This window comes from Galendromus occidentalis, unplaced genomic scaffold (genome assembly GCF_000255335.2).
Source record: "Galendromus occidentalis unplaced genomic scaffold, Mocc_1.1 scf7180000077524, whole genome shotgun sequence".
Classification (NCBI taxonomy): Eukaryota; Metazoa; Arthropoda; class Arachnida; order Mesostigmata; family Phytoseiidae; genus Galendromus; species Galendromus occidentalis.
Window position 1 is genome coordinate 1,015,742 of NW_003805512.1, and position 13,817 is coordinate 1,029,558.

The 13,817-nt window shown below is 50.9% G+C and overlaps 2 protein-coding genes across 2 annotated transcripts; one reads left to right on the plus strand and one right to left on the minus strand.

Moving 5' to 3' along the window:
* Window positions 1–7,221: 7,221 nt before the first annotated feature.
* On the minus strand, window positions 7,222–8,718 carry LOC100897502 (uncharacterized). Its single transcript, XM_003747700.2, has 5 exons — window positions 8,630–8,718; window positions 7,984–8,162; window positions 7,745–7,900; window positions 7,568–7,660; window positions 7,222–7,452 (listed from the first exon to the last, which is right to left on the minus strand). Exons 1-5 carry the CDS (start codon window positions 8,679–8,681, stop codon window positions 7,222–7,224), a joined length of 711 nt encoding a protein of 236 aa, XP_003747748.2. The 5' UTR covers window positions 8,682–8,718.
* Window positions 8,719–9,715: 997 nt separating this feature from the next.
* Window positions 9,716–10,700, plus strand: APC10 (anaphase-promoting complex subunit 10). The gene is made up of 3 exons (XM_029112639.1): window positions 9,716–9,999; window positions 10,140–10,278; window positions 10,372–10,700. The coding sequence occupies exons 1-3, from the start codon at window positions 9,716–9,718 to the stop codon at window positions 10,516–10,518; spliced, it is 570 nt and encodes a 189-aa protein (XP_028968472.1). The 3' UTR covers window positions 10,519–10,700.
* The last annotated feature ends 3,117 nt before the right edge of the window (window positions 10,701–13,817 follow it).

Here is a 13,817-nt window from a genome sequence, read left to right on the forward strand (position 1 = left end):
CCTTGGAGATACACTGAACTTGCCGCTTTTAAATTCTGAACTCTCGGCTCAGGATTCGCGGTCCGTCGACAGCGAGGCTACTCCCGCCTGCTTCGAAACTCCCGCTAGCCAGGCCTTGCGACTAGATTGTTCGTCGGAAGCTGCGCTCCCGATCGTGAAAAAAAAATCCCTGGGATCACGAACAGATATCTGTGACGGTCCTTAATTATAACCCCGAGTCGGATTATGATACATCGGATGCGCTAGTCCAGAGTTTATCCATGGAAATCCGCATCAGATTTCATCAACTGAAAGACGGATTCTCCATTTGGGAGAACTCCGAGTGAAATGAAGCGCCGGTGACGCCCGCGGGGCTCCCAGAGCGGTCGATTTGACGTTACTCTATTGTCCTCTCTTCGTTTCACGGTGAGGTCTTACTTGTATTCAATTTCGCGAACTGCTCACTTCTCACCTTCAATAACCAATTGAGCGGACACTCGTTCCTCGGAAACTTTGTTCTGACCGATGCAGGTGTACGTCCCTGAATCGGACGCGAGGACGCCACGAATGCTCAAAGTAGAGGTGTCTTGTGAACTTAGAATCTGAAGTCTATTCCCAGGCCGGAGGAGCGATCCGTCTTTGCTCCACGAGAAACTTACATCCGTGCCTTCGTATACGGTACACATGAGAGCGGCGACTCGACCAACCGTCACGCGCTTGTCGGATATCGGCTCCAGACGAACGGGTTCTGCACGAGAACGGGAGCCCTCAGTTGATAGCCTCGGATTTGAAGCAATTCGGCAAGACATGTACATGCTAGAAGAATATTCACCCGATCCGGAAGCCAGATGGCTGCAAATCGCAAGGAAGCTCCATCGAATCAACATGGTAGATGCTGCAGACGGGTTCTGAACTGCGCAAGACTCCACAAAGCCTCGTCTGACTTTTGAAAACTTAGCCTCGCTGACAGAAGGCCACGCTGCGCTCGAGAGTAGCCCGCGATTTCCGAAAAGACGGAGGAAAATGAGCTCCGCTAGGCGTCGTCTCAGAGGATCTCATCGTTCTGTTCGATGGAAAATTTAGGCTTCAAGCCCCGAAACTCTGCGATCAGGGGATAGATTCGGACCGATCGGTCACCATAATCTCATGTCACCTCATTTCAATCTCAAATAAGGACTCAGTCCGTTCTTCACAGGGAATGTTCCGCCCAAGAGCTAGCTGCATATCTCCCGAACAGTACCTAGGTAGGTATGCAACCAATCAGGAGGGCCCGCGAGATTGACTCTACTTCGGTTAGCGTAGCTGATTACTGAATACTGATTTCAGGAACATTCATCCAGCGTCTGGATTTCCGCGAAGCTCGGAGCAATGATTAGGATCATTTGCTGTTCTCGAACGCGACCGACAAGGACGCCGCAAGGGACAGGATCTACATATATCCACTTCTTCTCGAAGCTGTTCCACCACCGAGTTTAGCTGTCCAGCGGAAAATACAATTTTTTCATCTCAAATTTCGTCGTCTCGAGGCGAGAAGATCCCCTCCCGCAAGGTGATAATTCCTTCCGGACCCGCTCAGAAAAACCGATCTTCACCTTCGACAGTCAATAAAGTCGTCGCTTTCGTAGAGTCGGAAGCTGAGCAGGTATACGCTCCTGCGTTTTCAAATCGCACGTTTTGCCAGAGAAGACTACTCGAGACGTTGTGACTGCCAACAATTCGCAAGTTTGGCACCGATTTGAGGTCCAATCCGTCAGATCGCTCCCAGGTCAAGACTTCCTGCGGTATGGCAGAGACGACAACGCAGCTGAGAGCGGCGCTCGCCCCGAGAGAAACTCTTCGCGGCGGCGTAATATCAATGACGACTGTAACTAACAAGCCGTGAGCCGATGCGGCGACGAGAGGTGTTGGTAAGAGCTCTATAGTCCGGAATCGAACGATTCGACTCCGGGAGTCACGCGCTGGAGACGGGAAGTCCTTACCCGTTCTTTGTTGACAGAGACACAGTTCCGAAGAGCAAAGAACCAGAAAGACATAATTGCGGAGAGCAGCCATCTCCACACGCGCTTCTCGGAGTAGATTCACCGACACACTGACCAAAAGACGTTGCGCGGATAATCTACAACAGATCTCCCCGTTCCGAGTCGACTCATGCAGTCGACAACGACCATGAGAATAATTTGCAGCCAACCGAGGAGTAATTGGCGCTCACATACAGGGCATTCAAAGGTTACGTTTTCCCTTTGTAATTCTCCGAGAGCCGTCGATGACTCCCGGATAGTCCGAGGCGAACGATGAGGTTACCGAGGGATGGAAGCTAAGAACTGGGTAGCTCGACTGTTCTATATTTTCGTTCGATGTCCGCTCTGTCCTACGAGAGCTCTTCCGTCTCTCGTCAAATGTTAAGTTAGAAGGGACTCGACGAATACGCTCCCGAGGTAGTTCGTGGTGTTATTGTGGAAATCGGAAAAACTCATCGGAGAAGCTTCCGTTCATCTTGTTCTCCGTTCACACAAACTATCATTAAGGATGAGTACCTTCTACTCTCAGGAAGGCTGATACGGAATCGTGGTCGACTCCATCTGTGGCTTCGCATTGGTACAGCCCGACTTCTCGGAGCGACGCCTTGTGTACTGTCAATGTCGATAGGAAGTCGCTCGAGCTTATTCTGAAGGCTGCAGAACCGCGCTGATGGTGAACATACGGATTGGATTCGCGTTCACCTACGATTCGAACTGTGTCGCTCGGATGAATTACGCTCTGGAAACTCCATCGGAACTCAGCCCCGCTTCCATAGTTCAGGCTACACAGAAAATGCACTGTCGAGCCCGCTATGACCGTCTTCGATGACAGCGGTTCCAAACGAATGGAGTCAGCTTTTATGGGAGTCGTTTGAAATCAAAAGCAGAATTTACTCGAAGACCGTCGATGCAGATAGAAGATGGAAAACTGTTGGATAATTTCTCCCACCTACCTGCGGTGAGGTAAGCCAGGAATAAAGAAGTGAACAAATATTTGTTTGAGCGCACCCAGCCACACTCGATTTTCATGTTCCGTTTCTCGCACAACTACGCGGGACTATGAAACAATCACTGAGGACTGATTGGCGCCGTGTTCAAGGGGATGGCTAGGCTGCGATATGATTGCGACGACTGAGCGGAGAGATGCTTGAGCCCTCTTGAGATCGCGCATTGTGCTCATTGAGTGGTCAATCCTCCGTGCACAGCTTATCCAGCAATATGTTCCCACTAACTTATGGCTAGACGCTTATTCATCCACCGGCCGGAAAGTTCCACTTAAGACCCGGAATCCGGAAAATAAGCAATCGAGAACCTTTCAGTGGTTTCGGGACTGGACCACCATTCGGATTCTCAGTATCCTGTCAGGGTTCGATGACGAACCACGCACTCCAATCTTCCGCAGTTCAGCTGCGAAGCCACCTCGGATGAGCGGGAGAAAAAACAATTGCTGGGCTGCGCTACACCGGTTCCAAGTCAGTCATGATAATGGCGAGAAGTCCGGAATTCTTAAGGCGGATCACCAGCCGCGTGGGAATTCCATCATTAGGTGGTCGGACCATTGTCGTCGAGAAGAAATCATGATGCCAAATTAATGAGGCGAGTCAACCCCCCTGTCGTCGATCTTCTGATGTTCTTCTAGCAGTGTGCGAAAAAAGAGAAATATACGGGGAGTGAGGACATTACGTCAACGAACAGTAAAAAATCCCACTATTAGCATCGCTCCAACAGTCACACTCCATCGGATCGCACGCCGGACCCACCTGGATATCCATTAGGAGAAATTATTATTCCTCTCCAGCTTCCGGTCCAGTTTTGAAAACGCTCATTGATTCAAAGTCCAACAGACGCTCTCTTCCATTCAGTCGTTTTGGTGAAGGCCAGGGAACTAGCGGAAGGTTGATTCAGCGGGGCTACGAAGAGCCCCTAATCCCTCGAGGAAATTACCGAATGCTCTTTCGGCCACAAATTGGCGATCCAGCAACCTCTCCGGAGTGAGGATTGTCGCACTGCGAGCGTGCTGTTCTGACGACAGCATCCAGACGGCGGGGCAAGGCCGTTTGAGACGGGAAGAAAGAAGGTGGTCGTAGAAAATTCACGGATTGTCAAACACGAATCAGTCGTACGAAATGTCAACAAAGAATTTAAGCGGCAAGTCAAGCGAGCAGCCCACCGACATGTCAACCAATGGAGCCAAGTCTGTTCTTCACAGAAGCTCCAGGCGTTCGTGTGAGTTTCTACGATCGCTCAATACGGATAGCTGGTGCCGACTCTTGCCGATAGGCAACGAACAGCTCACCGCTGAACGAACGGAAGTCTGTCCGAAAACAATTTCAAGCTGTTTCCTCTTAAGAAACGCTGCTCTGTGGGTCTCGTCAGATCGAAGATGAACGCTTGTCTTCGGCGGAAGGGTCGATCGACTCATCGATGTGCCTGGACGGATATATACTTGGTCGGGGGCTCTACGAAATCTTCCGATAGGGGATATATTACTCCGCTGATCGGTATTCTGATTGTTTCATCGGCTCTTTTCTCGTAGGAGTCGAGCTTCTCCCAGGCGATTCTTGGAGCGGGAACTCCAATCAGGTTTTTCAAAATTCATTTGTCAGCGATCAATGATTGAGAGACTCTCGTATGTTCAGGGGGAAATCATCCGCGTATCCGCGGGACGGGGGTTACAGTGGAATCGAATAGGTATACAAAATCACAATCTCCCCGAGGAACTCACTGAGAACGATCAGTTTAGAGAATGATCGAGCTGATGAAACCGAGTTCCTGGCAACGCAGGTGTATTTCCCAGAATCCTTCAGTTGTATTTCATTTATCCACAGAAAGCTCACAGATTCCTCCGTTCGGATTTTGACCCGCGGGTCTTGAATCGGAGCTCCGTCTTTCTCCCAAGAGAAATCGACATAGTTCCCCTGTAGGGCGAAGCAGAAGACCTGGAATCGGGCACCCACAGCTCGCTCAGACGAAGTCATCCTCTCGAGAACAATTGTATCTGCGGATAAATGCGAGAGACATGCACTGTAGAAGCATTGTCCACCTTGTCCGTAGGAAATTGACACCGACCTCAAAGCACAACTCGATACAACGAGCTCGCTGGACAGAGCGCGCGGCTCTGATAACGAATATCGTCTAGATGGCAAACTCACCATTCGGCGCGGCGCTCACAAAATTCCACGCAAGAGAAAACAGATTCACGGCGATCAGAGGCATCTTGAACATTTTGCCCCCTTGCACGAAGGGTTCACCTCGGTGAATCACTTCCGTACTTCAATTTGGGAGCTCCTTGATGAGGCGCTATCACAACACACCACCAGCTGACCGAGTTCGCATCAACCCAAAGACTGGAGCATTGAAATTTAAGGTCACAACCCCATGCTCGTCTCTGATTTAATTGTGGAGCACCGACTTGTTCTTTCCTTTTCTCTTCCTATATACAACAGTACCGAGAGATGGGTGCTATTGGCAGAACATTGAGGAGGGACAAAAACCCTCGCCACATCAACAAAGCCACCGCAAGGGAAGCGCGCTTCTTTCGTCGAGTGCTCACTTCATCGAAAGGAAACAGCGTCTTTGTCCATGTAATCAGGGACCTCTGGAGCGATGTGTGCGTTCTTTCAGCATTCCGAATGACCATCTAGTGCCCCCACACAAATGTCCTCTGTTTTTCGCCGCTATTCAGCACCGAGGTGGAAGGGATCCCTCGATGACCGATAGCCGATATAATTTGGCTAATTTTTATGCTACCTAATCTCCAGATTTTACCTTTGAAGTAAACGAAAGTGCTCACGGTGTAGGTATCGTGATTACTTTCTACGAGGCACTCATACGTCCCGGAGTCCTGTTCTGCACTCGCTCGGGGTACATGAAGCTGGGAAGTGACCTCTGTAGAGTACACAAGCGCTTTCCGGTTTGAGGGGAGATCTTCAGAATTTTTCTTCCAGTTGAATTTCGATCCGTTGGACACGAAATGAGGACTCAGCAAACAGGTGAGAATCAATGTGTCGCCGTCGCGGGGTGGCGTGTACATCAACTCGAGAATCGGTGTAACCACTTCTTTTCTTCCTGGAGATATTAAAGTGATGCCCTGAGCAGAGCGGCGAGAGAGACGTGAGGATAGAGTCTTTCAAGAGCCTTCGGCAGAAGTTCATGTCTTCTCCGCCCCGAGGCAGAGCATTCTGGACCATCGAGAGGAGATCGGTCGGCAGGGAGTTGATCAGGCTTTCAATGAGTTGAGACACCAGACAAGAACATTCTCGCCTACCTGAGTTGGACTCCTGGTGATTCGAATCTCGCACAGCTGATGAGCAAACGAGAAATGCCATCAGGAGAAAGCACTGCATCACGAGAATTACGCTCCACTCAGGTTTTTCGAGCCCAACGGAAACTATGCCAGCGGATTGGGTGTGGAATGCGCCTGTAGACGGCTGTCACTACGCCGTGCCGGTTGTGGACTGCGCCGCAGTGGCAAACACTGATCCGTTGATCCGAAAAGAGACTTCATATCCGCGATGCCGTCCGGCGCTTCCGATATTCGTTTGTTCCCCATTTCTGAGCTCTATCCTCGCTCACAGCCACCGCTGAGGTTCCGTATCAGCCCCCGGACCCCACTAGCCGTGGGCAAAGGAAGTCAGCGAGCTTTCATCGTCACGTATTCTCTGTCTCTCGGATCCGAGGTGCAATCATGCGCTAGAGCGCGATCCTAATTCACGGCCTGATTCAGTCTCGCTGCTCGGAGCTCGGGATCCCTCACGCTGATTTTTCCATGAAACTTCTAGCTATGAGCCAGACTAACCAATTATTGGCCTCCGAGCCACATTTCCCTCGCTCTCTTGAAATGGATTCGGAAGTATTCCGGGATCGTGGTCCATGATGACCGGTACTTTTTTTTGGATGCCGGTGGAGTCAAGAGTCTAATGGAAAGGTCGAGGTCTGGAGGAATCGAATTCGCACTTCCTAACCCTAACAGCTCAGAGGGCTTGGAGCATCGATCCCCGTGGGACGACTCCGCCCTCCCTTTCTGGGGGATTCCCTGTACTCCGTGACAGCATGCAATCGACATACCGGTCCTCCCAACAAAATTTTTCGAAATCGCCTCGCAGTACTGGGTATTACGATTTCGGCGGACCCACCACCGAACCATCCCTCTGCTTGGAACACCCGATCGAATATACGAGCGGGGGAGAAGCGCAACAAAGATAATTCCATAAGAGTGCTTGTCTCAGCAAGCAGCTTTATTCAATGGAGCTCCGCACAAATTGAAGTGGCTCATCAGAGCTCTAGCAGTCACACCGCGAGCTGGGGGATTATCAACCCGGGATCTCGTGAGACTCAACCATGACTTCAGATTCTCTTCCTCGTACGAAGTCTCGGCAGCTGATAGATCTTGGGTCTTTCGGAACTGTTTTTCAAGCCTGTCTTCCTCGCGACTGGGGGAAGTGGTATCTAGAGACTGTAACAGATAAACTCGCTAAGTATCCGTGGCGCTCGCGAGCTCACACGGTTGCCCGAGTTGCGCCATTAATCCATCGCAGATATTTCGCTCGGTATTCTCAAGGTTACCATACCTCATCCATCGCCGGCAAGGGCTCGAATTGCGTTTTCTCGGCGAGGAGATTCTGAACGCTGTCCACATCCCAGTCGTTGACAGTTTGCTGAAGCTGCATCGAGGAATCGCTTTAATCGAGTCTTCCGTTGTCGCCTAGCTCGTTACGATGAGACGGGGGCCTGGGTAATGTACTCACGGTGCGAATGTAGAAATCTTCGACCGATTCGGTTTTCAAACGCTTTGGCGGGCATAAGCCTTTTTCAATCAATGATCTGCATACGCCTTCTATCGGTCCACCTCTGGCTCCGAGCTCCTCGATTATGGAATGGAATTTCGTCTTGACCGCTGATTCCTGAGGATTCGACTCGGAAGATCAGCGAACGCCACGAGCACGCATCGAAAAGCGTAGGTTATCTCATCGCAGTCTACAATCACCTCTTCGTGGGAAAGCTTGAGCTCTTTGCTAACAAGGCAAATCGCTTCCTCAGCAGCTTTGAAGATAGCGCCAACCATGGCCGAACAAGGATCGTCTCCATGCTCAATCGAATTTGAGCTCCTGTCGGCGTTCGTAGAAGGTCGCCGACTGAAAGAGCGCCGACGGGACGACCTACCCGCTGAAAACGGAATTTGAACGTCCCACATTAGTGTGAGTCGAAATCCCTTTGAGAACGACAAGCTAGACCCGAAACGTGGACCAATCGCGATGTCTCATGGGTAATTCGATAGGATCAGTGACTCGCGAATTAGGCTCAACATCTTATTGAGGGTACCAATCGCTTCTGAAAAATCAATTCATGATCTCTAGGCTGCTGGAATTATCTAGCAAGCTCATTCGGATATCGGCTGATCCATGCGAACAGTGTATCTGGTAACATACACGCTCGACTGATACCTTCGAGTCGAGTGCACCTGAATCCAGGATGTTTTCTGTTCGGCGACAACGTTCCCTCTGCGAACTCGAACTTGGTTCGAACGAGCCGCTTGGTTAGTCGCCGGCTTGCGCGCTCCTAAACGAGAAACTTCTGCAATCATCCGAATTTGGTTCCGCTCAACCGAGAACTTCCCGAACTAGGCAACTCACCCGGTGAAGCACTGTCGTGGCCCGACATCTCACGCGGAACTTGCAAGGCCATTCCGCGACACTCGGCTACAATAACGCATAGGTCATTTTTGAAACTAACATCTGATCGACCGTTCGAATCCCAGTTTGAAAAAGAAAACCGACGTGGGTCCTCTCCCGCCAAAACATGGGGGAGAGGGTAGCTCGATCGGCTGTGTCTGTGTGTCACCGGCACTGCTGTGGCCCCTAAAGGGATTAGGCGTCAGCGTCTTCAGACTCGATGTATGCAAAATCTCGGACGTTCGCGGGTGGGTTGTTTCGAGATGATTCGCTCCGTTTTCTGGAGAGCTCGGATTCCAAAGCGCAGTGGTGCGAGCTGACTCTCGATCCGCTCAGTCATCGGAAGTTCATGAGCGCGAACTCCGGAGAGTATAGACACAGATCCTCTCCCCTCATCCGAAAGGGGCAGAGCTGTGCTCATCCTCCGTACCACTTCTGGACGGACCAGGACATAGGAGACTGTATCGATGAGATCTCTGCACAGATGCAGAAGCATCGGAGAATTTGAAAATACCGCGCTCTGGGATTGCCCACGAATCACAGACACGCCCCGCATCGGGTCCATGTGTCGTTTGCGCTCGGCAGTTGCGCAACACAGGCCCACGGACCACCATGCGAAATTGAGTGCCACTAACTCGAGAATTACGTATTGCTCCAGAGATCGGGCTTCGAATGGGGCTGGCATTCCGCTGATTAGGTGAGCCATTCGGCACGACCGGCTCTCTGCGGAATTCACTAGCTCTGAGTTGACGAATATTACGGCGGAATCCGCAGGGCGAGTCATGTCATCATGTGATATGGGATTCGCCTACCGGCTGCTTAGTTTCTCTAGCCTCTCAAAAAGCTCAGCGGATTTCTTGAATCTCACAATCAGAGCGACGTTTCTATGCAGCATGACATCGACCCCGCAGATGATCCGGAGCGGCCGCGTCACCCGCATGGTTCGCGGAAAGATGTGACTTAAAACCTCCGCGGGTCTTGTCCTGCATTTCGACCGGGAACTGGAGACGGTAGAATAATGATTGATCATTACAGCATTCAGACGTGATGTCAAAAACGCCGACTGCGACGACGACCCGTCACGTAGATTCAGCCGACAAAGAATTCAAAGGGGAGCACCGGGAAGTCGGAGACCAAGCTGTGTGGTCGTTGTCCTCTTGCAAGCCCGGATTCGGTGTCGATCAGCTCCGGGACAACAACACTGAAACCTATTGGCAGTCGGACGGACCCCAACCTCACTTGGTCAATATACAATTCAGACACAAGACGCTCGTCGACTCGGTGGCGATCTACACGGATTTCAAGCTCGACGAAAGCTACACGCCCAACAGGTGACTTGGGCTCAGCTCCCTAAATCCCTCGGCTTGATCATTGCGGACATTGAGCTGAAATCTGAGCCTCGATTCCTGACTCAGACAACGCTATTGGTCGCTGGTTAAAAAACTGAAATTTCCTCCTTCTCCTGTTCTAGAATTTCGGTGCGCGTCGGATCTCACTTCCACGACCTCCAGGAACTGGACGTCATCGAATTGACTGAGCCGTCCGGCTGGGTCACAATACCAATCAATCATAACAAGCAGCCCATAAAGACATTCTTCATCCAAATAGCCGTGCGTAATATCGATCTGCAGAACTATCGGCACTAAGGGAATGGCAATGACCCCTATTCCCGATAATTTCAATTTCTACACCCCAATTTACAGATTCTCTCGAACCATCAGAACGGCCGGGACACCCACCTGAGGCAGATCAAAATTCACTCGCCGATCCGCAACTTTCCCGTTTCATGCATCGGTCTGGGCGGGAGTTTCACTTCCGATCAGATGCTTGAAATGGCTCATATTCGGTAGTGGGAGGTATTCCTTTCGTGATCCCAACCGCGCATGAGAGCCTGCGTCGACAATCCGCTGGGAGAGACACCTTCCGAGTACTGGTCATGGATTCGCAGACTAGAGTCAAGCCCAACATGCTGAGAGGCAAATTCGAAGATCTCCTAATCAGCCCCGCTTTCATCGGTGATATAGAGGATCTCTATGTGACGAGGTATGGGGAGACTCTGAACCCGGAAGGAGGCCTGCTCAAGTTCGTAGACTCACGTGCCTTCCTGAAGCTGCAAGGATCCTACGTGGAATTCAGCCAATCGGGTTCGAAGCCCCTAGCGGGTCAATGGACTTTGTGGGGACTGGAAGAACGCCTCAAATTCCTTCTTCCGGACAACAGAGTTCTGTTCTACGAGGATCTCCCCAGATTATATAGAGTCGTCTTTGGCGAGCCTTTCGAATGCGGTTCGGACCTTTTCAACTTTATAGAGAACCAGCCTTTCTTGAAAGTCGATTCCTGTATCTTCGTTAGATACAACGAGCAAGTCTCGAGGATCAAACGACTGCCCACGTTCGGGAAACCGAGACACAAAGAATTCTTGACCAAGCGTTTCATATATTTGCTCCGCTTGTTCCCGAAGTCACCGGCCGCCTTGATCAAAGCCTACAAGGAAGCTTTCGAGGAGGACCTACCGATAAGGGAGTTGCTGTTGCCGGCCATTTTCGAGATATTTCTGAGCGACTACTTCCTTTTGACCTCATCGAACCATATCTATTTCGCCGGACTCCCGACCGAGCCGAGCGTTCAGCCCGAGATCCCTCAAGAGTGCCTGCGTCAGACATGGGGAAGTGACGACCTCTGCTCACTCATGGCGGATCGATTGGTATATCTGACCCACCAGCGGCAGATTGAAGCCCGGTATCTGCAATTTATGTACTACGATGTGTTCGGCGAGCCCATCTCCGATTTAGCCCTTTTGGAGAGGTTCATCAATGCGGCCAGCCGTCCGGAACGCGGCGGTATCCCTCGTGACCTCTACGAGGAGGCTAAGGTGTACGAGCCGGGCAGGAAACCAACCTTCGGGGATGAAATCAAAAACTTTCTGTCGAAGGCTCCGGTGGGCGTCGACGAATTATATTCGGCCTTTGCCGCTCTCAAGCCTTTCATCGCCGAGTTCATGCGAAAAACGGAATTTGCCGACTGCGTGCTAAATATACCCGGAGTTCGCATTGCGAAGAATACAGCCATGCTGGCTAATAGTACCAGATCTTACGTGCACAAGCAAATCATACCCCTGATTGGAAAGAACGAGAAGCTACACAGTCTCCCGGACAGCTTCAAGCAGGTGTACGGCTACACCATCCCCGATGATTATACGCTCCGTGATTACGTGCTGGGCGGTGACACTCTCCGAATCGATGCGGATGGATGCGTGCGGAGAATTCCAGGTGAGCAACGATGGCAGGATGGATGTCGCGTTTTCTTGTTCGCTCATTGATTCCTCTCTGGACACGAGTGGAGTGGAACGGTACAACAGAATAAAGTGAATCAACAGATCGAATCATGGTCTTCTCGGATCCGCTCAGGATTCGTGTCTGCATGTTACGATCCTTCGATGAGGCCTGCTTGTGCTCAAGGCTTTCTGTTCTCCGTGAGTTTTACCCTGAGTTCAATTTTTGTTTCATTCCCGCGTGTTGCAGATGTACCAGCACCGCTCGAGAATGCCAGGAGCACAACGGATCTGCGAGGTTTGTTATAATAATTATTATTAGATTTCGAAAAATTATGGCATCGGGCTCGTGTACGATGTTTCCCTCATTTTGGAAAGTCGGGCCTTTTTTTTCCATTGGTGCGCGAGAAAAATGCGGCATTCAAGACGGATTCCGTTTGTGATGCTCAGTAGGGACGGTGGGTGTTTCCAACGACGACAGCGAGGAAGATCTACGTCAGAAGCAGAATATGCTGATGCTCCTCAAAAGAAGAGCGACTCGATTGGACAAAATCCGGATGGACTACGAGGAAATGTTCGGGCAGGCCCTCAGCTTGAACATCAAAGTGAGCGAGTGGCTCGGCTCGATCGATGGAGTTCAGATCGACATGAAACATCAAATCGTTTTTTCTGGTGAGCCTGAAGCGATCAGTGACAATACCTGCTCCTTGTGGCGAAAAATCTCGAATTCCGCTCGCTCATCGCTTGGAACAGGATGCTCATATCATGACTCATCATGCAGGGATTTCCAAAGCTCAAGCCCGCGTCATAGCTCTGCTCATCGACCTCAAAGAGGTGGATTTCGGAGCGATTGAAGTTTCGTTCAAGAGAAAGTTCGGTGAAGACCTCGAATACAAAGGCCATCTCAAGCCATGGCTGTGTAACATTCCAGGACTGGTCATATCCTCATCGAACAAGGTCACTTGTGAGTATTGCTGCTGAACTCAGGAAGTCGGGTATATTGTGAGAATCATTAACGATCTCCCCGTGAGTTCGCCGCATCTAACGTTGGGGAAATCCGTCAGACGATCCGGCGAAGTTAACGATGAGCAGGCTCAATTTGAGCGGGGGGACACCAAAGTCGTCGTTGTCGAGATCGACTCCGGGTCAGTCAGTGCCTAGATGCTTTGCTTTCCTGGACTCTTTCGGAGCCTTTCCCTGCGGGAGGGATACTCTTCCACTCGTATCCCAATGACTCGTCTAATCTCTTATCTTCTCGCAGATATCCGTCCCCGAACTGAGCGAGAGAAAGCGATCGACGTGATCCTTGCTCATCCCAACTCCACGCTGAATGAATTTCTCATACGTTTCCGAGAGAAGTATGCTTCGCCGCTACAGTACGACGACAAGCTCAAGACGTGGTTGGCCTCGATACCCGGCGTGCAAGTCGATCATCGAGATCGGATCTCGATGCAGCCGAGAGATGTCGCGACGAACGCCAAGGCGAACATTGCCGAAATCCTGAAAGATAAAGCTTGGATGCCAGTGAGTGCGTTCGCAGAAGTGTACAAACAGCTCTTCGGTGTCTCCGCAGCGCAGACGTGGATTCAGAGTCGGCAGAAAGAAATCGATTTCTTAATGATGATCAACAACAAGGTTCGCTACGAAGCTCTTGGCCCGAAACAGTGCTTAAATTACGTCAAGCACCTGGCGAATCTCTGCAATGGTCTCTCCACGCATCAAGTGGAAGCGTTTTTTCCGGCTGCCTATGGTTTCTCTCTTCCGGCACGCATGCTCAGTTTGATGATGGAATCGCATCCAACCGGAAAAATCGAACCGGGACCACCCATTGGGTCACAAATTGAAATCCTGGAGGATCTGAAAAACCTCTCCCCCTCT